Source organism: Thermobia domestica, chromosome 8 (genome assembly GCF_964235325.1).
Source record: "Thermobia domestica chromosome 8, izTheDome1.hap1.1, whole genome shotgun sequence".
Taxonomy (NCBI): Eukaryota; Metazoa; Arthropoda; class Insecta; order Zygentoma; family Lepismatidae; genus Thermobia; species Thermobia domestica.
Genome location: NC_137461.1, coordinates 42,087,046 through 42,114,909, shown reverse-complemented (window position 1 = coordinate 42,114,909; position 27,864 = coordinate 42,087,046). Strand labels below are relative to the sequence as shown.

Below are 27,864 nucleotides of genomic sequence, written 5' to 3'. Positions count from 1 at the left end.
TAGTAACAATTATCTGAACATGCTAGCCAGAACTTACTAGGTTTCTCATCCTTGATGAGGTCCATATGCAAGAGAATGGGGCACAGCCGCACTATGCCCTTCACGTTTAACAGTTTCTTAAAGAAGAATTTAAGGAGAGATGGATTAGACGAAGAGAACCCACAGCTTGGCCTGCAAGGTCACCAGATTTGTCGCCTTGTGATTATTGGCTGTGGGGACAGGTGAAGATCAAGGTGTATTCACAGAAGCCAGCTAATCTGCACGATCTCAGTAACAAAATAACTGATGTGATTTTGAAAATTCCGGACGAGCACCGCCAACATGCAATTCTTGATTTCACAAAAAGACTGCAAGGATGTTTGGAGGTGAATGGTGCACAATTTGAGGTTTGGCGATGAACCTTAACCAGCTGAAACAAAATTTGAACCTTTCTGTAAGTACACGGAAACGTAGTTTTTAATACATTACCTAATTTTCTAGTTATAGAGTTTTACTTTCCTGCAGGACTTTATGGATTCCCTGTATATAGTATAAGTGACAATGTCCGTTTTCGGATCTCTAATGGGTGATTATGAGGACGACCCACTTTTCAGTGCTCACGCATGCACAATGTGTCAGATGAATAAGATGATGAATTCTTTTTTCTCTGTTCCTTTTGAAGATATTATGAACGAAATGGGAATGCCTCGGTTGATGGGTTCAAGTGAAAACCGTAGATCAAGAGGCCGAGAATTGACACTTTTTGATTTTGGATTTCCAAATATGAACATACTCTTTCACAATAGAGAACAGATTGGTAACAATCTAAATTGTCATTCTTTCAGCAGTAGTTCTGTGATGACCATGACGACGGGACCTGATGGACGTCCTCAGTGTACCAAGCTTCTTTACACGAACAGCTCCAGTTGGTATCAAATAAACAAAGAAAGTTGTCTCGGACTCTCGAAGCGGAATGAAGAAATTGGCGATTGGTCATCGTTGGAGGACGTGCACATATTGTCGAAAGGTAGCATAAAATGCACTTCAGGGAACAAGAAGAACGACAGGAATTCATAAACCTAGACGAAGAGGAGGCAGAGGGTTTCAAAAAAGAATAGGAACAAAAGACCAAGATGGCGAACGAAGCTTTGAAGTACGGTGATAGTAGACATAAACACAGACAAGAGTAGAGATTTCGAGAGCATTTGGCTCTTCCACACACCGGCAGTAGTACTAGTACTAGTAGCAGCAGCAACAACAACCAATAGAAAACTAGGAAGCAAAATCATGAGTCTGACTACGATCGAAGGTACAAGACTTCCAAACATTGGCGTTCTCAGGATGAAACCTACATGTGAATTATGTAAAGAACGAAAAGTGTAAAGTTGCCTAATAAATCAACTACCAATAAACGTATTACAAGGGACTACAGACAGCCACAGTTATACTCAAATATGTTAAAGGATTAACTTCATTAACTGACCTAGTTAGATAATACTTGTAACTACCTATTGCAAGAAACATAATTCAAAAATTTCGTTTATGTGTAGGATAGAAATAGTTACCGTTAAATTCAACGTTCTCGGTCACGTTCTTAAGAGATTGGCTCCATTAGAAATTTCCTGTTTCAAAACATATAATCCTATAATAATAATAATAATAATAATAATAATAATAATAATAATAATAATAATAATAATAAGAAGAAGAAGAAGAAGAAGAAGAATAGATATCTGCAAGCAGTTTTCTGCAGTGGATTCAGTGTTCCAAAAGAGCGTACCGTTACAGCCCGCAATACTCAAACGAAACCGAAATAAAGTGATACTTACTACAAGTTTAGGTTTGAATACTGCTTTTGATAAAGAGAAAATTGGAACAAATATTCAGATGATTTTGTTTTGTATTTTACTCAGCGTCCCAAGAATATGTTCCATTTCATCTGTTAACCTTCCATTCACATCGCTAGTGGTTCAAATTAACGTTTGCTGGCTTCAACATCTATCGCCATAGAACAAGAACGGTAGTATAAGATGTTTTCTTCAATCGATTAATGGTATCAAGAGAACATAAATCACAATCCGCAACCCACTACCAAAGCCGGAACTAGTTTCAATTTATTACCACTTCCAGTTTCAATATTGTTTTCCGTAGAACAAAAGCGATATGAGATATCGAAATATACTTTCTTGCAATCGATTCAGTTTCCCAAGAGTATGATCTGTCTAGTCCCTTAACCAAGTATTCAAATCGGAAGTGGTTGAAATGGTTCAAATTAAAAATTTAAAGTTTTAATCTATATCGCTATAGGAAACACGCAATGAGTCATAGTCAACGGCTTCTTGATATGGATTCACCGCTCGAGGAACAAGTTCTATCTTTGATATTTTTTATCAATATCAACCACAAGTTATAGTAATATGTACTACTTCAAGTTGGAGGATTGAATTCCCATAGTTAGGAAGCCTACCGTAGGTTTAGAATGTGGAATAAAATACACAATATTTACTTAAATTACGAAATTTTCTTTACGGTCTAGTACTTCTATGACTGAATGATACGTGTAAGGTAGAACAACATTACATATCTAGTCCAGTTAATACATGGTTTGACCCAAACACATTGCAAGAAAAGCTTTTATTTCAGTTTTCTGGTAGAGAAAACATTCTGATCAGCATATAAAACATTAGCAAAAATCAGACGTCAATTTGGCCGCCATTTTGAACAGCAATTTTCGATTTCGTGACTAATCACCTTGCTCAGAAAAAGCAATTTTATCTTCTCACAGAATAAGATACACATTTCGTTCTTCTGTCAAATTGATGGCAATAGACAATACAAATGAGGATAGGTAGTACAGTCTTGTGATGAGGTCCCCATATTTAAATATGGCGGGCGTGCTTCCAAAAATTTCGATACATTTGGTTCGTTATCTATCTTAATTAGCACATGAGTATGGAATCCTTACAGTTTCCAAACATAATCCCAAATGACGTTATAGAGTTAAATGTCTTCTTTACTTTGACAGCAAAATTATTTCTGGAACTTAAAAAATAAGAGAGCTAGACTATTTTGTGTGACAAGAGTTTTGTATACGCTTTCTCTTGAAATAATGTATTACTTTAATTTTATAAAGAGAAGTATCTGAATTGTTCTTATAAGTTAAAGAAAATAACTATAATATAATAATAATAATAATAAGAAGAAGAAGAAGAAGAAGAAGAAGAAGAAGAAGAAAAATAATGCACGTCACAGAACTATTTCAAAAGCTGTAATTATAAAATAATAAAAATCATTAACAGTTGTCCAATTTACAATATGAAGGTCACAAACAATGTTATTGAATAAATAAAAGTAATTGGCATGCGTAACAATGTCATATGCTTCTTTAAACATTAAAACACATGTTGTTTACATCCTATATAATGCTATTCACTAACAATCAATTTTTGTTGTATTATTCTGCTCTTAATGTCTAAAAAAAATTGTCTGCTACTACATTCCTTTCATTTGTTCATTTTACGTTAATATAAAAAAGCACCCTAAATTTGTTCATTATCCATCAGGAGTTTATTTGTGATCTTTTCAAACTTATCATTACTGCAAGAGCCACATATTGCTGTGCAATCAAGACCACATTTCTTACACGTGCATTTGCGTGTGATACATCCACATGAACAGCTGGAGTAAATAATTTTGAGAAGGCTGTCAGGAGCAGGTTTATTATCCATCATTATTGTATCAGTTTGTTCCATTCATTAATCGAGCCGTATCATTCAAGACCCATCCATGCCATGACCTGAAAGTATGTTCGTTGTGACTGGTATTTTGTAGCAGAAGTTGTGAGTGGTAAGCGCTCTAATGTTACAAATGAATTAGCATCCGCCACTTTTCTTTTGCAAAGGTACGAATATCACAATGATTCTAATGGGTCGGAATCTTTCTCATTGAACAAAGCCAGCATTGCCTTATACCCGGTAGTTTCCAAAGTTTTTGAAACTGTGTTTGGAGAACAGACAATCTGTTCACGTAAAATACCATTTGTGTTAATCTTTCCAATAACTGATTTTTCCCGATACCAAAACGTCGAGAAATAGTATTTGGTCAACTGAAGGCACGTGCAAATAAAGGCTTGTAGATACATCTTTCCACAGCAAGGTCTTCAAGGCAGTAATTTTATTAACATGAGCTCTTCCTATGTCCGATCGTAGATACAGACCCGTGTTATCTGTATAGCTATAATACAGAAGCAATATTAGTAGGTCCGATCTTCTAGGCGAGGGTTGTTGATTAGGTAAGTGACTAAGCAATTGCACCTTTTACAATGTCAACATTTGTATCACCCCTTGTTTATACTACTTGACATTCTACCGATCTCAGGCGCACAATAAACATTTTTATCAATAATTGTTGCTTCCATTGGAAAGTCTTCCTTTTTCCCAGCAAATTTTGTTACTATTGTATTTCTTCGCTCACGACTACTGTCCTTTGAGGTAGGTTTTCTATAGCCATCGAAAAGAACAGTTGCTTTTCCATATCGTTCTGCAACAAAGCATACATAATGAAGGGCAATGGAGCTGTAAGTACTTTCTTGAGACCAGTTAAACCTATGTAAAAGGGAACCTCTCTTCAAAACATACTGCACAGTGTGGTAAAATGACTGAAGGATGGCACCATTAGCAGGAGAGAATGCTCTATTATAGCTTCAAGAAGTGCAGGTTTGTTTTACTTTCTAAGTTTGTTTAGCTTCAAACAATGCAGTGGATATGGAGAAAGTGCATACTTCATCACCTCATTTAAGTTTAAATCTCCACTCTGAGACACCAGCAAGAACCGTTGAAACAAAAGACTATTATCCATCGTTTTGTCTTCCCGTAACTTAATAGCCTTTGTTGATGCAAATGTAATTGCCTTCACGTTGCATTTCTGTGTATGTGAAAATGCAGACTAGCCTTTCACTTCAGCAAAAATGTATTTACCTACACTGAAAAGTTCATGAACGTTCACATCATTATCTTAATTTATTCCAGATACAATATTACGCAATGTCATTTACTCAGACTGCGGGGAATATAGTTGAAACACACTACCAATTTTAGCCACATCATACGAGCTATCCTTGCAGCAGTTGACTTTTTGTGCTGTTCACTAGTAGTATATCGCATATCACAGAAGTACTGCATGGCAAAGTTGAAGGAAGGATATAGGAGAAGACATTGCCTAGATTGCTCTTTGTTTCTCAGTTATTCCACTACCTTTTGTTAATCCCCCTATGGTTTTGCATGGCCTCATTAACGTCTGTTCAATAACCAGGTCAGAACTAAGACCAGCCCAGAATAGGTTACTTCCTCTGATGACATGGTATCCCTGCATGGACTTATGATACACTATCACGAAACTTGTCATGGTTTGAAGGTACAGATAAGCAGACTTTAGATAATTTTAGTGACTTGTAGCAGGAAATATAGGCAAACATGCTGAAATAGCATGTAGGTGCATTGACCATGATCCTCATCCATCGGCATGAATTAGCCTCATAACTACATCCAACATCTGCGTATAGTTTAAAAATAAAAGTTTACTTGTCTTGGACTTCTGCGAATATTGGCACAGATTTTCATGTACAGCAGAAACTATTATTATACAATCTGATTCAAGCATATTGTCCACCTCTAAGTAACCCTTTTCAGCTTGACAGTATAGCTGTCCTAGCTTGTGAATCAGGCTTCGATCCTAGGTTCTCTTTAAATAATTTTGGAGATAATGTTGTTTGACCATAAGATGCCCATTTAATGCACTGTGCTGTTTTCCCTGATGTCTATATATATGCATATCATATATATGTATGCATGATTGTATTTTCACCGTATACTGTTGCTAAGATCTCGATCAGTCCACCGTTTTGTATTTATATATCTATACCACCCAATAGTTTCATTAAAATATGGAAACTTACAATAACAATATGACATCTTTCACTGCAACATTCTCTTTGGCTGAACTCAAGATTTTAGAAGTTTTCCAATACAATGGCTAGTCAAAGGTAACAACAGCTGGCACTTTGAATTTCGCTACTAGCTCACAGATGAAACTGAGAGTTGGCAGAATGCATATCTTGTCTCCAGAGTACATTTTAATCATGGGCAGGAATTGTAGAAATGACTGACTTGGATGTGTACACGAGGGTGCCTACAAACTACAGAAAAAATACTCTGTGACATACATTATTACATTATTATTATTTGTATTATTATTATTATTATTATTATAGCTGTTTTCTTTAATTTATAATAACAATTCAGATACTTCCCTTTATAAAATTAAAGTATTACATTATTTAAAGAAAAGACATGTTGCTTACATTGTAGAGTTCAGTGTTATAAAATAGAACTCCCTCGCCACATAAAATAGTCTAGCTCGCTTAGATTCTAAGATACAGAAGAGATTTTGCTATCAATGGAAAGGAAACATTACATTATACAACGGTCATTTCGGATGATTGTTTGAAAACTTTATAGGTTTCATAGTTATGTGCCAATTAAGATAGATAACGAACCGAATGTAACGAAAGTTATGGAAGTACAGCCGCCATATTTAAATGTGGCGAAGTCATCACAAGAGTGTGCCACCTCTCCTTACCCTGGTCTTCAGTGGATTTTTTTACAAAAACGAAAGTAGCCAATCTTTATAGATTTCGAGGCGCTGAACACGAATATCACACGTAAAATTAGCTGGTAGCTCAGGGTTGCCAGTAAATGTAGAATTTACCTTAAAAAATCAGGTTTTTCACATTTATTTTGTTAGGTTTTACTCAGAAACGTATAATTACGTCCCTAGTTATCGTTGCGGAATGTGTTATACCTCTTTCTATTCGTTGATGGCCGTACTTTCTGAAACGAATAAGATGCGAAAATATTAAATAACTTGTCTATGTACATACCAGGAAGGAATGAAGGCAACAAACGAACTAAAGCAATAAGCATGAAGTATCACAAAAATGCTTCATTACCATACAATCCTCCTTAAAGGAACCATTGATATTCTTTTAAACTCTAACATCTTATTCGTACTTCCCATGCGGCATTTAAGTCATATCAATCAAAACAGAATCTGATTAAGCAGGTTTGAAATCCTAACTTTCTGATTTAATCAACCGTTTTTGCCTTCTTAGATCTCATAACCTCGTGGAGATTTGCAAAGCAATCATCTTTGTGTAACGATAATTACTAAATAATAAAAATCTGCAACAGAATATACGTTTATTCGAAATTTCATATGTAAAATTCATTGTTTTGTGCAAAACCTTGCATGAAGGACACTTTCTTTGCGTGCAGTGATTTTTTATCTTTAAAATATAATATTCTTTTTGAGAAAAGTGCATCAAATGCCTTGAATTCAAAAGAAGAGAAAGTGGTAAAAAAGAAAAGGATCAAAAAGAATTGTTACTAAAGCAATTACAATTGTGGAGATACAATTTTTAGAGAATGTATAGCCTGGAAGAGCTTTGAAATTATTTCTCTACTTGACATCTAAGAAATTAAGCATCTTGTTTAGTATGTTAGGTTAAAAGGGTACATGATATCGTAAACTGTGGTTAAAACAAAATAACAAAATGCATACAAAATTCAAACCTAGAGGACTTGTAGCCATAGTGTGGCCATCTATTCGCGTTCTACAAATATCTGGGCATTTCATCTTAGATTTTTATAACGATAATACACTTACGAAAGTGTTAGTTCGAGCATTGCACTCGATCATACAAATCGCATTTAACGCACTACATTTTATATTCTGCTTTGTGGACATTGTATTAAAAGCTGATGATTTTGAGAAGATGGTTGGTACAGTGGCAACAACTTTTTACGCTGTACATGGGATGACCAAACTCTTTTATGTAGTGTTCAGAAGGAAACTGCTGTACCACACTCTAAGTTCGTGGAATGGATTGAAAGAGCATCCGCTATTTTGGAAATCGGGATTAGAAGCCTGTGAACGATCATATGTGACTTCAAAAAAGCTGTTGTATTATGTGAATGGTTTTATCTTGATAGATGCTGTATTCTGGGCTGCGAAAACGTTTTTCTCTTATAACTTGGAAGAAGTACAAATGGGAAATTCTACAGTGACCATCAAAACAAAGCGACTAATCGTAGAATCGTGGTATCCTTGGGACATTAAAGGTTCTGGGTTTATAGCAGCATATATATTTCAGGTAATATTATATAGTCCAGCATGCACCGTATATATAAAATACGGTTCTGAATGTCATAATCTTTAATCTGCTTAGTTGTTTTAAGAAATTATTAACATTCATAAACCAAATTTTTACAAATTACTTCAAAGTAGATTTACCCGCAATACTTTGTGTTATTTTATTTTTCCATAGCATTTTGCAATATTACTAGATTAAATTTTAACAAGTCTGCATTTGAATGAAGATGCATACTTCTTAAAAAATGCAAGATGATGATAAAAGATAAGTTATTTTTCTGCGATCTAGATCGAAATTTGGTGTGACCGAATCGTCTGCAAAAAGAAAAGAGCTCTTCCCACTATCTATTAACGTGTTGTTATGTAGCGATAACAACTGAAACCAGAAATGGCTAATTTTAAACACAGGAGACGAAACGTTTTTTGGGGACCAGAATTGATTGCAAAGGACCCAATCTTGATAGCATTTGCCGTGCTTTCTCTACAGGTATCAATATTGAAACTGGGAGTAATAGTAAATTTAACTCACTTTCGGTTTCGGTAGAGTGTTGTCGATACTCGTGCTACGTTGTTTGAGATGCAGCGTGATTTTCAAGAAAGATGTGTTCCTATCTGTTATCATTTTCTTTCGGTAAAGATAAACATTAAAACCACAAATGATAATTTGCAACTTTTCCCTTTTAAATTTAAATTTATTTGCTGAATGAAATAGAACATATCCTTGGGACGGTGAATCTATTGCAAAAATCCAGATCTCGATATCTCTTACCGTATTTGCTCTGATAGGTTAATTGTGGACAGACTTACGGACGGACTAAAGCGTTCGATCGTATAAGACTTCCAATACTTACGTGTAGTATAATTTGGAAGTTCAAAAACACTCAAATTATTGACATGTAATGCTCAATGCATATTTATTCCTGAGTAGGTTCATTTATTCCTTATCAACATATATGTATAATGAAAGCACAATGGAATTTAATATTTTTGATGATATAAAATGCCTTACGGTGTTATACCCTGCGGTCTTCGTAGATCCCTTTGCAAAGAACATATTCTTCCATTTTATATTATCTTACGTGGAAAAACACTTGAATATAGGATAACATTACAGACTCAAGCTTTTAAATCATAGAAATCATAGAACATTATATGTTAAGTGTAGCGTTTGAGTTGCAACTTTCTGCTACAAATCTTCAATTTTATAAGACACATATGATTTTAAACACAACTGAAAGTAGTACATCTAAGACGTTGTGTTCTTTTTCCAGCTAAGTCATAGTAAAATACGTTTCTGGTATCCGAAATCCGCGACAAAGTTGTTTCTATTCACACCCGAAGCTTCATGTCCTGATAAGAGTAATATATACATTGTGTTTTCTTTAAAAAAAAAAAAAAAGTAATTTCTTATAGACTCCTCGCTTCTCTGCAAAAAGATATTTCAGCTGCGCACGTACCTGGATCAATCTGTGGCCATGTGACTTTCTTGAATACAACATTTTTATTGGATTCTCCCATTTTCTCCCACATTCTCATTCCACCAATTCTCCATAGTCATTATTTACACTACCTGCCAGATCTTTTTTTCCAATGCTGTACTTTTCATATTCTAGATTATAAATAGTTTATCTATAAAACGCTAAATTATATTGATGTACTTTCATTAATATTTACTTCACATGAAATGAAATGAAATCATTAAGCTTTACGTCCCACGATTATGCCGGTTAAACTAAAGGAGACGGTGAAGATGAGAAGTGAATGCAATGGTGGAATGAAGAAATGGGAAGAAACGACGGAACCCCGAGAAAACCCACAAGCACGGTGTAAGTTCATCACAAAGTCCACACGGCGCGAGCTGGGATCGAACCAATGACTCCAAGCACAGGAGTAGAACACTCTACCACTGAGCCACCGAACCGCTAAATGTTTACTACAGTTTCGTGTTAACATTTCCTGTCAAAAGTTTTGTTTTACAATAAAACGCCTTCTTTGATTACACCACTACTTTGCAGGTTAAATGTTGTTTGCAATATTGTTATGTGATTTATTAGGTGCCTTAACTAAGCATCCTTTTCCAGAAGATTATGTTCTATTTTCATCATATTTTTTGTCAGTTACATTCCTTGAATAAATCATAACTTTTATCTGTTTTCTCTTGATCTTCATGTTTAATTTACTGTTAACAAACGCTATATTTCAATTGTACTCGATATTATTTAATTCTCAATGTATATTTGTAATAGAAGTTAGCCAACAAATCTAAGCACATGCATCTTTTTGCCTGTGGACACTTAATTCAAGTAGTGTGTCCTCGGCTTTTTATAATCCTTTTTCAGTGTAAATTCTTTTATTGAAATTTATCTTTTTTTTTCTTAGCAACGAGACTATATGGCACGCGAACCTAAAGTTTAATGTTGAATCAGAAACCCTGTAATGCGTTAAGTCTCTTCCTCCGTAACGCCGTGCACCAGAGATGCTCAAGCTACTTACTACATGGAGCGTAGAACGTGGAGAGCACTTCTATAGTGTGAAAAGTACAAATATTTTGGACACAATAACCATCTTTACCTAACTCATATGTGAATAAATTATTTTCTTCTTTATCCCCCCTCCTTCAATTCCTCTCTTGGGTCCACATATAGGCCTACTCCCGTTTGTTTCTTGTATTAAGCTAAAGTTTTTCTTTTTAAAGAAATCTTTAACAGCTTGATCTAGTCTACAGCATAAGATTCCATCTCCAATTACATCCATGTCTAATTTTCAATTGTTAATTAATCAGTGATGCCAACCGGAAAGTTTACAAAATCCCCTTTTTGACAAGCAGAATTTCCTATTTTACTTTAGAATTTCCCACGATACGCTAATTACAAAAATTTAAAAACATATAAAATATGAAAAAATAATATTACTCCATGATATTAATTTCTTCAATATATGAGTGATTTATCGTCTTGTATTTGTACATACTTAACATGTATACTCATGTCCAAAGTTATTGTCGCATGCCTATAAATACGTTGTTGGAATATAATTTGATAACGAATTCGCCCGGTATTTGTTATAGTGTTAGTATGTGTATAATCGGCAAAGGCATGTATGTAGCAAATTACATGTCAAAAGAGCAGTAAAAAAGCACAATAAAACGAAAAATAAAACTTTCTTGTCCATTTAGCAACATTTTGTTTTACTCACTCTAATTTTCTTATTTACAATTCTTTTCCTATGAAATTTACCACAAATATACATTTCCCGATTATACATAATATCAGTATTAAAACTACACTACAAAATCAGTATCAAATTATATTCTTACAAGAAGAGAGTTATAGACATGCGACTTTCATTTTGGACATGACTGTGCAATTACTGTTTAGTGGTATTTTTAATTTTGCATACTTTGATGACTACAAATGTTCAGATATATGAATTATTTATGTCAAAACATTCAAGTTTGAGTTTTATTTATTTTTAAATCTTGCCTTCCCTTGCAGTAGTACAACCGTTATGTTTTCGTACGTTGCTTGGAAGTTCTTTTTCACACAAAACTCATATAGAGGAAGTAGCATAACATTTAGTGGTAAACAATTATTATTATTATTATTATTATTATTATTATTATTATTATTATTATTATTATTATTATTATTATTATTATTATTATTATTTTGAAGTGAGACGATAATGACGCTCTAACACAACATGTATAAACCGATAAAGTATTTATTTCAATTAAATAAGTTTGAACGCACTAATTGTTTCCATAGATATATGTGTACTAGATTCAAAATAATGTTTTATTTATTTTTCAGTATTATTGGATCAATGTGTGTGTCATTCAAGTGACGACCTTTGATATGCTATTCTGCTCTATGCTAGTATTCGCTGTAAATCAGATTCGTCACTTGAAAACAACTCTAAAGGAAATTGTAGAATTGGGTTGCGAAAACAATGAAGAGAGAGAGACTAAAATTATTGATCAATGGTTAGATACATATAATGAAGTGGACAACAGCAATTTTACCAGTATTGAGCAACATAATATGGAAATGATAAAATCATTTCGCAATGGAAGAAATAAACTTAAAAAGAAAATTCTAATACAGTCACTAATTGCTTATTGGGTATGCCGGCACCGAGACGTCATAAGGTAATATATGTCTTGGGAATTTATTCATGTGTCGTTAGCAATAGTGATATTAACAATACATGATAAAGCAATGTCACATAAGGGAAAACATAAAGATGTTGGTACTTTAAGGATTTTCTTTCTTTCATACCTTCATAACACATATTTTGTAACATATACTCGTGATTTTTATATATACTTTCTGAGAATTTCTAATTATATAATATGTTCAGAAATTGCAATAAAAATATAAAGTTTGGCAATAAAATTATATTTTATAATATGACAATGATACTGCAGTTATTGGCACTGAAAAAACAATTCTTCGCACCCAATGAGGACAATTATTGGCACTATTGGCACTATGAAACATACAATAGAGAATAAGATTGGCGGAAATACAGGTTTATAGGCTCAACTGAACGTAATATCAATTATTCTATTCATTAAGATACAAAAAGTAGGCCTTTTCGGAATTAGGCATCATGTAGTAAAATAAACGGACAATGCACAACTATTTTTGGGAAGTAAGAAACGGGTATGCACAATCACTCTTATAAGTTTCAACGATTTCTTTCAATCCGTTTCATTAGTTTCATCCTCATCTGTGGCGCATTCGCTATCATCCTGTAGAACATATCACACGTGACACTCAAATCCATCTTCTTTATTGTTGGCAGGAAATGTCACAAAAGTATGCATATGCCGATGTGCCTAAGATTAATGTTAGATAGTCCGTGGGTTGTTACATAGAACAAGGGATTGTGATAAACAAGATTAGGAAGAAACAAGATGTAGTGAAGATTGAGATAGAATGCGTGTCAAAAGGACAAAGAATATAAAGAAAGATAAGTAGATGAATATGTAAGATACAAAGGAGAATACTGTTAAGAAGACAAAGGAATAGAATAAAATTTACAGATAGTTATATGTAGTGAACGCAGGAGCTTGATTACTGGTGCATTAAGATTTAGGTCACTTTAAGATAAAATATAATCAAGCTACCAACACTAGCCAAATAACCTTTTAGGAAGTAACATCATTTCATTTTATAAAGTACAAATGACGCAGTTGAATCTTAAAAGTTCTATGCTCTCAATTTGGTGGGAACAGATACAGAATATGGTAGACACAAAAGTTAAAAGTTGGATTGCAGAGGAATTTCAGCGGTGAGATCAGGACATAACTGCATTAAAAGATGAAATATGTTTATTAAAGTGTAACCTAGAGGGAAGCTGGCAAATACAACAATTAACAAGAATATGATTACTATGTAACTTCATCGTCAAGCACTAGTGAGTTTTAAGGTGTGTACAAGATGTCAACAGGTCACCACAATACGAAATGTCCAGCTACACCTAAACGATGTTTTAGATGCCTATCGTTTATTCCTACCGTTATTTTTTTGTGTAGTTCACATCTCTAAACCTAGTACGTTAGAAAAGTTCTTGTAAAGGAAATCTGAGATCTAAGGGAAATCTTGTGCATTGAATCAGTGGTTTTCAAACGATGTATCACGACATAAAGATCTGTCATGCAATTTGATAGTGTGTGTCGCGAAATTATCAAATTTGAAAATCATAAAGCATTTAATAATCATTTACGATTAAGTTTGAGACAGATTGTAGCTGTCAACGTCATCGCGGCAGTAACATTCCTCAGCACTACATAGGGTAATACTTCATTGAAATAGTACTACATAGAGTTATTACTTTAGTGAAACAGCGGTATACAGTGTCACTACTTCAGAGACACACTACTATATGGAATCACTACTTAATAGAAATAGTACTATGTAGTAACTATTGATAGAAATAACACTACAGAGAGTCAATGCTTCATTGAAATAGCATTACATATTCACTACTTCATAGAAATACCACTGTATAGTCACTACTTCATCGAAATAGTACTACATAATCACTACTTCATTGAAATAGCACTACATAATCACTACTTCATAGAAAAAGCACAATATAGAATCATTACTTCATTGAAACAACACTACATAGAGTCATTACTTCAGATAGCAAGCACTATACAGAGTAATTACTTCATTTAAACAGTACCATATAGACTCACTACTTCATAAAAAATCACTACTGGAGTCACTACTTCATAAAACTAGGACTACCTACAGTCACCACTTCATAGAATCAGCACTATATGGAATTAGTACTTCATGGAAACACTACTTCAGAGAAACTTATTCTACTATAATTTGTATTCGTATTGATAATAATAAAACTTAAGTTTGTGGGAATGTCGTAGACGTTAATTAAGTGCATCGTCAGTAAAAAAAGGTTGAGACCACGCATTAAACAATACGTATTTATATGTGGCATTTTGTTATGCTCCTTCCGGCAGTGTATAAAAGCACATACTTCAATTTACATGAGTTAAATATCACATATTGTTATTATTATATTATTTTTAGATATATTAATTTTATAAAATATTCCACTATCAATTAGTGTAATTAAAAGTTTGAGAAAAAGAACTAAAATTATTTTTATATATTTAAGATGCTTCAACACCTTCTTGCAATGGGACATTATTATCTTAAAATGATTTTCGCAGAAACTGGATTGGGAAAATTAACTAATTAATTGGTCCTCGTCACAATCGATATACCTACGAAAATTCAATTTATTTCAAGTGTTTGCCACGAACTGAATTTTTTAGCCGAGACTTGTAACCACAATAGGAACCTAACAAGAAGATAAAGGAAGGGTTTACGTTAGTAAGTCGACAACGAAGGACATTGGTTGAGAGAGTGTTTTGAATAATGGGTCACTTGACCTCTACTGCATGTATTTCTTTCTTCAAAAGCAGAATTTTGATTTGTACACTGTATGCTGTGATGCATTTGCATAAATATAGCACTACACGCTGGCAGAAGCGCCTCATGACGGAAATCAGGTCGGTGAGATTTAAAGATGTGTTACTTGAAATTAAAGGAAAATAAATAACATTATCTTCACATTCTTGTATATAACATTTTGAACAGTATGTAACTTTTCTCGTTTTAGATTGAAGCGATAAAACATCATTTTTTTATCATTTTTCACCAGAGAGATTTTCCTCTCGAGCCGCGTCTAGATGTTGCAGATTTTCAAGATGTGTGTTAAGAATTGGAGTTATATGTGACGAAATATGCACGTTAAGAATGTATTTGCCTGTTATTACTTTATTTTATTGGATGGATGCTTGGTGTTTAGCTTCCTATTTCGGCACCAAAGCTATAAGAGACCTCATGTTTACGGTTTAATCTGAATTGCTACAATGGGTTTAAGTTTCAATGATCTCCCACAGAGAATCCATCCCCGTACCCCTGCGCCCAAGAGGCATATACTAACCTCAAGAACAGTGAGGAAGGAAGATTTCAATTCTTTTATTTTAGTTTCAGACTCTCTACCTGTAGGTATTACACATGAGAGGTACATGTACGATATTTTCTTTGTTTTATTGTACGTGATTATACATAGAACTGTAGAAACATTGACTTATTTTTATCAATTTTCATTCTTTTATCCTTCTCTTAAATAAATGGACAGAGGTATTACACATCACACGGGTTCAAACTAATTCATTAGATCTGGATCAATCATACCATGGTAATAGTCCTTGGCAAGTTATACAGGTTTGTGATATGGTCCAGTTCTTTGGTTCCAATCTTCAGCGAAATAAAATTCAACTGGAGGATTTCAACTTAGGGTTAATTATACTAGAATCCGTTATCGACTTTACACTTAGCGTCCACAATTATGCTCTTCGTTTAATCAAAATTCTACGTTATTATAATTTCATAGACAGTATGCTGGCTTTTATATTTTCAACATTTACTTAAAGAAAGTGCATATTATGTAATTAAAATGAAGTAAGTTGCCATATTCTTTAAATTGTGTTTTCTTTATTCTTGTACAGATTTGTAACAGCTGTGGATAATACATATGGACTACCCGTTATGTTTCATATGCTTCTCGCCACAATAACGCTCAGCTTAGTGGCATTTGAAGCCAGCAATGTAAGTTATTTATTGTTGCAGTATTGTATTCCATTTTTGCCAGACTAACGGTTTACTATCTCTTTCAATTTAATTGAAGAAAGTTGTAATGAACTATACTCATTTGGTTTAACGTATGTGTGCATTTTATGTTAGTATATCCCTTTCATAGTACAGTTCGAGCAAACATAATAGTAAGTTCCATGTACAATGAAATTGAGTTATGATGTGAAATGGATTAGGAATTAACTATAGAATACAATGCTGGTTGATTAATTTGAAAAATGTACCTGCAGTTGAAAAGGAAAGCTTGTTTGAAATATGTCATTGCATTGAATTGGATGGAGATATGGAACTTCTTTTCCGAATCTACTCAAAAGTTAGAAAAGGTTACATACCGTTGTTTCACCGTGTCACTCATCAAATATGTAGGTACACTCATTTCCAAAATAATTGTCGCATATCAATAACTGTCTTCTTGTAAGAATATAATTTGATAATGATTTTGCAGGGTACTTTTAATACTAATACTATATGTATAATCGGGAATTGTATATTTGTGTAAATTTCATAGGAAAAGAATTATAAATACGAAAATTATAATGAGCAAAATAAAATGTTGCTAAATGAACAAGAACATTTTATTTTCGTTTTATTGTTCTTATTTGCTGGTCTTTTGACACAAAATTTGCCACATACATGTCTTCGCCGATTATACACATACTAACATTATAAGAAATACCCGGCGAATTCGATATCAAATCATATTGCTAGAACAACATATTTATAGACATGTGACAATAATTTTGGGCATGAGTGTACATACATATGGTATGTTCAAAAAAGACCAAACTTCTTCTATAAAATCTGTATTGATATTTCACATCTCAAGCACTGTTCCTCTCAAAATAGTAACATTTACCTGCATAATATTCTTACAGTTCCCAACGTTTATTTCGCTTTCGGAAAGCCTGATTCAACGTACTTTCGTATTTGTATTCAGGTCTCTTGTTGTATTGTCCTGAATCTCCTCTATCTTATGGATACATCGTTCTTTCTAAGTGATTTCAAGTTAGAACACAGAAAAATATATCTTGGGGCTAGGTCTGTAGATTGTGGAGGAAGGTGGTTTTCGTTCCCAGATAATTGCTAATGAGGAACGATGCGTGAGCTGGCGCACTGCCTTGGTGTACCATACAAGTCTGGTTTCCCACGACTCAAGACTCGTTTCATGCAGTGTTCCTTAAACGAGCTGAAACGTTCTAGTACAACTATTTGTTTACGATTTGACCACAATAATAAAAATTCACGATTAGCAATGCGTTATCCATCAAAAAACACAACCAACATCATATTGATCTTTTAGTGGCGAATGCTTGCTTCTTTCCGAAGAAAAACTCTGAATGAATTAAAAAAATAATGGAAAGTCTGTAAAAGTTTTACCAAGTATGTAGCAAAATGTCACACATTTCAAGCTCTTTCATTGTCAGCTTCTCACTAGTCTGACAATAAGCTTGTACACCTGGTCACTTCAACGGTTATAGCTCATAGACTGACGGTCATAGCGAAACGAGGAAAATGGAGTTTTGCTGTCTCAAAATGCCACTAGGTATGCAAAGTAGCAGCTGCCCGCTCCATGTACGTGTTGACACGCTATTTCAAAAGTTCTGTCAGTTTTGAACACACCTTATATATATATATATATATATATATATATATATATATATATATATATGTGTGTGTGTGTGTGTTTAACGTTCCACGTTTATCCAATGAGCCTAAGGAAGAATGTGATGATGAGATCGATACCAATGTTGGAATAAAAACAGTAGAATAGAAGGGGATTAATTCGATAAAACTAATGCACACAGTCTTTCTACACTAAAAGCCCACTCTGTGGGAGTAGTGATCGAACTATAGACTCCACGGGTCAGAAATTAAATCTTCCTCTGAGCGCTTTTCTGTTATTAAAATAATTCCAAAATAAGTTGCCAAAATAGAATACTGTTATGTTATTTTGTCAAACTATTTTGTGCTTTTTGTGATACCACAGAAAAGTGGAGTTTGTGAAATAGTGGACAAACTGCATGATCCATTTTGTCCTCGCGCAAGTACAGAATATATTTTTCCATAGAATAAACTGAGGTTTGCCTTTAAATTTATTGATCTTTTTTGCAGAGCCGAGATTTCTATGATTGTAGCTGCTTGAGTACAATAGCACGATCATAAATTTATTTCACCTTGTTAATTTTATACAATATTGGGAACAATTCTCTAAGAATAAATTAAGGTTCAATATAACATTGAATCTGTTATGAATTAGTTTATATCATACAATACTCAGAACACTTTCCTAAAAGTTAATTGAAATGTAATCTAACGTTGATTCATCTCAATTCACTTGATTATATCACACAATGCTGAGCAAACTTCCTCAATAAATTAAAATTAATTTAGTTTTGATTATTCTATTATTTGCTTGTTCTTACACACAACATATTGGCGCAATCCTAAATAATATTTGAAAACACATTTTCGCTCATTCGTACATTGTCTCTCAATTTCAGAAACAAGATTCTGGTATTTATGTTGGTAACGTACTTGGCTACTTAATACATAATATATCACAAGTATATCTATTCTGTGCTTATGGAAATAAATTACTCGAAGAGGTAAGATAGTTTTCGCTTCTTATTAGATTATGTAAGAACACATTAATTCCTCTTTCACTTTTCCGCACATAGTCATCTCTTTTTCTTACTAGTAATATTTTTTGTTGTTGTATATTTTAATGAATTTTGATGGTGTAAGACCACTTTTAAATTATATGAATTTTTAAGTTTACAAAGATGTCGTGATAGACTATAAAAACAACCACATGCCAGTACAGAAAGATCATCAAAATAGCAGAAAGAAATAAAGTGTCAGAGCTGTTTCACATCAGTTTGAAATATTATATCAATCAAATTATTTGAAGCAACATAGACACTATTCTACTACTATATTTTTATACGTTTTTTTATTGATTTATGGCATTTGTGTTTATATAGTTTAATTTCTTGTATATTATTTGTTTATTTATGTTCATTAGATGGTAAAATGGATGAATCTTGAAATTGCAGTATCAAGATGTAATTGGCACAGAGGAACAGTTAGGGCAAAAACGTGAAGTTTATTCAATGGCAGCTATTCAGTTCTTAATATTCCTATGATAACCCAAATATTACAATTATTCATTTTACAAATGTCTGAAAATATATATCATGAAAGATGTATTTTGTCATGAAAGATGTTAGGGAAATCTCAAATAAGAGATTATAATACATTCAGAACAGCCACAAAAAAAAAAAAAAAACTGCTTCATTCGTCATCACTTTGGAAATGTTCTCCAACAAGGAATTATTTTAAGGTTCCAAATAGGTGGAAAACACCTGGTAATAGGGTCTTCCTTGTCACAGTAACCATTTAATTCAGTGCTCACTCCATCGGTTAAAGGCGGAAAATTGTTAAGGAACACAGACTACACTCACTTTTTTGGAACCAAAAATGATAAGATTTTTTTTTTATTTCTAACAAAATACTACACTAACGATGATTGTCAATGAGAAGGCGTTGAATATACTGAATATTCCAAGAATTGACTTCTGTGGGTTGAAGTCCATCACAATCGGAGTCCCCAGTGACAATCTCAGAATCATCTTTCAAACAATTAAATCATTCAAGTATCGTTCTGTGGTGGTGTCAGCAACGCATCTTGGTTGAGGACATCTATAACTTTCAGCTGGTTTTAATGCCATCCTTCGCGAAAAGCTTGCTCGCCACACACTGTTTTGTGTACACGTTGACACTTTTTTCCAACATTATGAACAACGGTCTCAGAACTGATCCACGAAATGGTTGCCGTGTACTCTAAAGAGACCACCGTTTCCACTTACTGCTACATGCATTACGCCTAATAGCGAAATTTTACTTTAAACCTGTAAAACAGTTTAAGATTCACATGAATGTTTGTCGTGTATAGTGATCGTCAATGTTGTCATGTATGATATTGCAACTTGTGGTAAAATGTTGCAAAACATTAAATGATCCTTAGCTCTTTGTAACTTTCTGCGACAATGAACACTTTGATTCGCGCAAGTGAAATCAATTTGTGGCAACATAGATACATATAATGTTTCAGAGATATTCAAGATGGGCGCAAATCAATTTACTGTTACAAACACAAGTTGTGATAAGGAGTTTCATTCGGTGCAAAAGGAGTAAATGGTGGTATTCTTATTGGTAAATCGATTGATCAATATTATCTATAATCCGGACATCAGTCACGAGACTATTCTGTTTGTTCATGCACTGCAAACTGATAAATGATTTAAATGTTGGTCAAAGATCAAACCTGGAAAATTAATGAATCAAAATTATGACTCCTGAAAGATGTAACAGTGAATTAAGGCTCGATAAAATTGATATAATAAAATAAACTAATGGTAATGGTACATTGTATAACTCTCCAAGAATTCGTCAAAAGTATAAGATATAAAAACAGAAAACAAAAAGTTAGGAGTATAAGTGTAATAGAAGTTAAAATAAAAAAAAACAAACAACTGCGAAGTACACTCTTTAATTACATCAATCAAAAAGAATAAAAAGAAGAATTATTTTACTAGAAACAATATTATTTCTCGAAATGAGATTAAGGTCATTAATAATCTTTATGCCGTCTGAAACAAAAAGGTTTAATTCACGCTTAGAACATCTCCCAATTTTCTTCTGATTTCAGTGAATTGAATCAATTTTGTAGTATTTTTATTTCTGCGAGATTTGGATTCATATAGGCTATTCAGAGCACAAGGGAATTAAGTCAAATTACAAAAGTTGTGAGTAAAACAAACATGAATTTTTCATGGTATTTTAAAGTGCAAGGAAAAGATAATACTGATTTTCTCTTGTGTAGTAAGATTTATTCACAAACTTTGAACATGAATACGTATGCTCTGAAAGGTGCTTTACATCGAGACATTAAAGATTAAATCTGTTGCCAATAGCAAAAACTAGATTACATTTCCTTATCCTGACTGTCTCTAAGTCTTCCTAATATATTATTTATCCGATTAAACTTTCAGTTAAAATTTTGAGTAAATTAAGATTATTTGGCAGCCCTATTTATTAGCTTGAGGTTCGAGAATTCTAGCTAAGTTATAATATTGTATCAAATGCCTTGCGGTATGATATATTCTTCATAATTTGGACAGTTTCGTTACGCTCTACATAGCGGTGTAAAACTAGTGACCAATTCGCAAGCTTCAAGGGTCACTTCATATTGACTACGAGATCGGAACGGCGTCTATCAATTCTCAAAACTAGATTTTACAGAATAGAGCATGTTTTAATTTCCATGTTTCAATTCACCTTATAGCAAGCAAAGTAGCTCAAGTTGTAGAGCGTTGGCTTCGAATTCGGGAGGTCACGTGTTTGATTCCCGCTGCCGACAATCCTAACTGGGGTTTCTAGAAATTTTCTTAGTCCTACGAGGCAAATGCCCTGATGGTACCTATTAAAGCAGGCCCGAGCGATATCTGCCCAAATCCTTTCCAATGGTGTTGTTAGATACCCAGTAAAAAATTGCCTCCGAAAAGTATCTGGTGATTGTTAAATAAATAAAAAAGCGAGTATTTTCGTTGTACAAAGTAGCTACGGATACCGAAACACGGGGTGCTTCTAATAACACTTCCAGATTCAGTACAGATAATCACAGGACGAAGCATATCATCACGCATATGGTCCACATCAATATTAACTGGTTATATTTCAGTTTACGCAATTTTACACACGGACATACAAATTAAGTTCTTAGCTGTGGCACTGAAGTAGAGCGTTAACCTCTGGTGTGTGGGCTCCCTGTTTTGGTCGCACGAGCTTGCGCGAAGTGAACTTTATGGCAGACAAACTTGTGTGCGTGGGTTTTCTCGGGGTTCTCCCGTTTCCTACCAGCTTCTTCATTCCAACTTTTCTCGTCATCACCGTCTCCTTTAGCCTAGCCGGCATAGGCGTGGATCGTAAAAACTCAAAGATTTTATGTCATTTCATTTCAAACTGAATTTGTAGGTATCCGTGCTCATGGCAAAGACCGTATACAACGCATTAAAATCCGAGTACTATTTTAACAACACTTAAATCTGCCTGATACCTCATATTAATTATTAAAAGAACGACACGATAGGGAGGATCAGCCAATATTCACGAGAAACAAGGGAGCTATCATCCATATTTCAATTATATCTAAAGTTTGGAGTAACTGTTTATTTTCAATATGTTTTCTATATGTTCTTAAAATTATATGCTTGAATATGGGGGAATTAGGGTTCAACGTAATCTGAAATATTCCCTATTGTAAATGTATGTTAAGCATACATATTTCCAACTCTCCAATATATTAATATCTGTTCCGCGTGCGCTTTATAATTCTTTGTCCGTGAGTTGCAAGTACCTACGTGATAGAGTACAATACGTTTCAAACTTATCTTAATAAGCTCAGAAAGTCCTAATTCATTCAATTGAGAATTTAGTGCTTTTCATTCAACTCTATCATACTTGTTTTAAACACCTGATTTTCAAAGTGCAATATATGATTGCTTACATAATATGTTTGTGTTTATAATTCAATTATATTTATATTTCTATATGCCAGCATATTCTAATGCATCAGTGCGGGAGCTCATGTGGTTCGGATTCCACGTTAATCAGTAGGTCCACGTCTCATATCGCCTCGCTGCTGAAAAGGGACGTTAAACTCAAAATCAACTCAACTCTAATGCATCAGTTAAACATATGTGTTTTCTATTATTGTAATATTTTGTAGAAACTATGCGGATTCTACTTCAAATAAAATTAACTAAGGAATGTTAAGTATTACATTCTCTCTCTCTCTCCCTCTTGATATATATATATATAGCACTGGGCACTGGGAAAGTTTTGGAATAGGACAGAACGAATCATCCCAGGAGTTTGCACTTTAGCACGTATTTAGACATGTCCAAACCTGAACTGTAGAAGTTACTCATTGTCTCAGTGTTAGTTAATTTTCAGTTGTGTTAGTGAAAAGAGATGGAGTTGTCGGCGTGGTCAAAAACTGAATACCAAGCAATTTTGCGCTACAATTTTGCACGTGGCACAAGTGTTGTTTAGTGTTGAAATGTAATGACTTTTGTGTTTGGAGAGGTTGTCCTCATCGTACAACGATATTTAGGCGGTAACGAGAGTTTCAAAAAAGAAATTTCAGCCTTCGAAACGCACCAAGGTCAGGTCGGCCATCTTTATCTGTGACTGAACAAACATTGCTGCAGTAAGGAAAATGCTTAACACAGACGGGTTACATACCATCGAATAGAGGTATGCTTGGGTATTAATTGACCAATAGTTCCTGCGATCACCTTCGATTTACAAAGCGTTGTACCCTGTGGGTACCACATGACTTGACCAACAAGGAGATGGCACACTGTGCTTCATGGTGCCGTGAAATGTTGAAAAAATAAAAATGGAAAGTCTTCCTTTGTGAACAGTAATGTGATAGGTGACGAAACTTGGCTCTATTACTATGACATCCAGACCAAAGCTCAAAACAAAGTGTGGGTGTTTGAAGATGAAAGGACCCCCGTGGCTGTTCGAAAGTCCACATCAGTGAAGAAGAGAATGATGGCGATATTTTTTAGTGTGTGAGGAATTGTTGAGCGAGTTGTCTTAGAAACACAGAAGACAGTCACAGGGAAGTGATTTACTGAGGAATATCTGCCTAAAGTTCTTACAGCTCTCAAACAGATGCGCCCAAACTCAAGGACAAACACATTGTTTCTTTAGCACGATAACGCTTTAAGGCACTGATACAGAGTTTGCTCAGAGTATTTTGCCAGTGCTGAACTAAAACTGTTAGAACACCCTCCATACAGTCCAGATCTCGCTCCCTCTGACTTTGTGATGTTCCCCTATGTGAAGACCAGGTTGAGAGGAAGGCGTTGTACAAACGACGACGCCCTACTAAGGGCTAGGGACGATGAGAGTACCCAGATCTCTGCCGAATTATGGCAGAGTTTTTTTGACAAGTAGTTTCGAAGAATGGAGAAATGTGGGATGTGTGGTGGAGAGTACTTTGGAAAGGTACTTTCAAAAGAAATAAGATCGTTTTGCAAAACTTTCCTAGTACCCTTTGTATATATTAGGGTGTTCCTCATATAAGGTAATTTCATGTTACGATATGCACACCCGCGAATATAACTCTATATTCTATGTGACTGTAAACACGCATTAGTGAAGTAACAGCTCCCTGCGGAACGTTAACCCGTGCCGACTTGACGACAAAATCACGAAATGATGTTTCCACATTATAGTGTAGTGTAAAATTTCGAACCGCAATAACGAAGAAACCAAAAAAGATAGAGAAACGAAACTTTCCACAAAGCAACTAGAGAAAGGAGAGCACATGTCAGTGTATTGATGGACATCACCAGATGAATAGTGTTGTCAGCCCAAAAGAGTTATATTTTTGTAAATCGAATGACCTTAATTCGATATCATCATTGGTAGCAAGAATGAAAATAAAGACAAAAGAGATTTTAAAGCAAATCAGTGTTGCAAACTTTACGAGAAATAATGTAAAACATGTGGTAAATGAAAACTCAAACGTAGCGTTGACGTCTTTTATAAAGACTATTTCTCAGTTTTGACAATATACCGGATATCTCAGTCAGTACAGGACTTACCGGTCTCACATAACTACGGTACTGCTCCTCATGCTCTACCGCATTGCATTATAAGTTTTAAAACATACTGCAGTAGTGACCCTTTTTGAGTTATTGTGCGTTTTCCAAACACAAGTTTTCATTTCTGTTAATGACAACAGTGTTCAACGGACCCTTGTAGACTTGGAGTCAGCGTAAACAGACCTTGTCAATATTTAATTTGAGGTGTACAAAACGTTAGTACCTCACTCCCTCCGTGCGCCAACGACGTATTCATTTACTACATGTTGCACGTTATTTCTCGAAAATTTTGCAAACATTTATTTCCTTTATCATCTCTTTTTGCTTTACGTTTATTCTTGCCTTCAATGATAATATCCAATTTAGGTCTTTGGATTTACAGAAAATATAACTGTCTTAGCTTGGCATCACTGTTCATCTGGTGATATTCGTCAATACACGAGGAGGTGTTCTCCTTCCTGTAGTTGCTTAGTGCAAAGTTTCGTTTCTCTGTCACTTTTGGTCTCTCCGTTATCACGATTGGACATTCTAAATTATATTATAATATGGGAACGATACTTCATAACTTTGTCGTCAAGTCGGCAAAGGTTAACATTCTCGTAGGGAGCTCTTATTTTACTGATGTGTGTTTACGTTCGCATAGAATACATTTCGTGGGTGTGGGTATCGTTACAGGAGTTTACCTTATATAAGGGATTCCCGAATATCTATCTATTTATATTTATATTTATATATATATATATATATATATATATATATATATATATATATATATATTGCCTACTACATTTTTCTGAAGTACTACATGATTTTGAAGTCTTTGTTCCTAAATGTGGTATTGTTTAATTATACCTCTGCCTTTAGAGGTCAGAGAATATAAAATTAAACATGATAATTATTAAATCTAAATTTGGAAACATTGATAATTGTTCTTGAAAGTACAATTTCCATTCTCTGCCCCTTCACTATACAAGTTCCTTTTAGAGTTCAATGTGTTGTACATGTCCAGTGATTTTTGTCTCCTCAATGGGAGTTGAATTTGTGGTTTAGATTTATGCTTAAACATATTTTCTACTTTTTAAAAGATAATATTATCTTATAATTACAGGAAGATTTTGAACACTTTAATCTGTCTAATTTCAGAGTTCATCCTTGTTGCGGACACTCTATGATACTCCTTGGTATGAAACATCTAAAGAAGTCCAAACGTTCCTAAAAATTGTGGGACAACAATGTCAGAGACCTTTAATTTTTTCAGGAGCTAAATTCTTCTCGCTTTCATATGACTTTTTCAGTGCGGTTAGTATTATATGATGACATAAGATATGGTTTAACAATGTATATTTTATTATAGAACAAGCGCTCTAGAAATTATAAACTCTGTAATAAGACCTAGATAACAGTATGAATGATTGCATATTTGAATGATAGAAGTAAATATAAAATATGTTTAAATTTAAGTTTTAATGACATAATTTTAGAATAAAGGTTACTCTTTCTCAATCCGCTATTTTTACTTTATTTCTGTAATTTGCTGTTTCTCAAATACTTACATAATAATATCGTAAGATATTATGGATCTAGACTTTCATAAATTTAGATAACTCTACATTTCCCGTTTTAAGAGAGCGATTGAGATAGATATATTTTTGTACGGTTTTGCTCATTCTTATGTAGGAAATCATAGTGGTTTTTAAAAAGTGCGTTCAATCTATTGTTTTCAGTTGAAAATTAAACATTTTCCCCATAATTTTAATTTAAAAAAACTCATCGACTTTCGAAATAAGGTATTAAATTTTAATTCTCTAATCTGGAATTATTATATCTATTAAGTAGGATTGTTTTATAGTTTCATTCATTGTCTTAAGTAGTATTCCTATTCTTATACATCAAATGAGTACAATATCATATATTTTACGAGTTGTTAAACTTTGTATTTATTTCAACTTTTTTCTTGTTTCTTGCAGATGATGGGTTCAGTTCTTACGTATTATTTGTTTCTAGTGCAGATCAAAAATGAACGATAACTACGCAAATATTTATGCTGTGAATTCAGATGTATTAAATTATTGTGCTAAGGATTTCGTTGGACTCTATATGAAATAAAATTATATTTGTGGTACATGATGTCTATTCCCACCGTTGTTTTCTATGGGTATTGAGACACAATAAAAATGTTTAATGTACATTAATTGCTAAAGTAACAATAATAAAGACCAGTATTTCAAATTTAATGTGATATATCATCATAGTTTGTCGCTTTCTTTCTCAGCATAGTGAATATGCTGACATACAAGAATCTAGTAAATGATATAGAATATAGAAAACAAGACATATATATATATATATATATATATATATATATATATATATATATATATATATAGGCCTATATATATATATATATATATATATATATATATTGTGCAGATTTGAAGGTTTTAGGTACATCCTTCATCAAACTATAACACACTGTTTACTGCTAATACTTTTCAAAATAGTTATAGTATATTGTACCCATTGGTATGCTGAATTTTTAACTGGTTCTCAGTATCCAATCTGAAATACATTTTCTCATTTCATATTTTGGCCCTTTACCCATGTCTGGTCAATTTTACAGTCTAGAATTCAACTTTCTACCATTCATAAAGCAGTATGAAGTGCGCTATTGTCAAAACCGTAGCCTACTTGAACCAATTTGTAAAATGTTTCTGTTTTCACATCCAACAAGATGTATTTACAACTACAGTCATGAACAATAAACGTTTATCAATATGCTTTACTAAATATTT

The 27,864-nt window shown here is 33.7% G+C and overlaps 1 protein-coding gene and 1 pseudogene across 1 annotated transcript; both read left to right on the top strand.

The window, feature by feature from the left end:
• The first annotated feature begins 540 nt into the window (after nucleotides 1–540).
• Nucleotides 541–1,169, top strand: LOC145692105 (myeloid leukemia factor-like; annotated as a pseudogene).
• A 15,078-nt stretch (nucleotides 1,170–16,247) lies between these two features.
• LOC145691700 (odorant receptor coreceptor-like) lies at nucleotides 16,248–27,300 on the top strand. Its single transcript, XM_081767039.1, has 4 exons — nucleotides 16,248–16,343; nucleotides 18,890–18,994; nucleotides 26,216–26,371; nucleotides 27,040–27,300. The coding sequence occupies exons 1-4, from the start codon at nucleotides 16,284–16,286 to the stop codon at nucleotides 27,097–27,099; spliced, it is 381 nt and encodes a 126-aa protein (XP_081623165.1). The 5' UTR covers nucleotides 16,248–16,283; the 3' UTR covers nucleotides 27,100–27,300.
• Nucleotides 27,301–27,864: the final 564 nt, after the last annotated feature.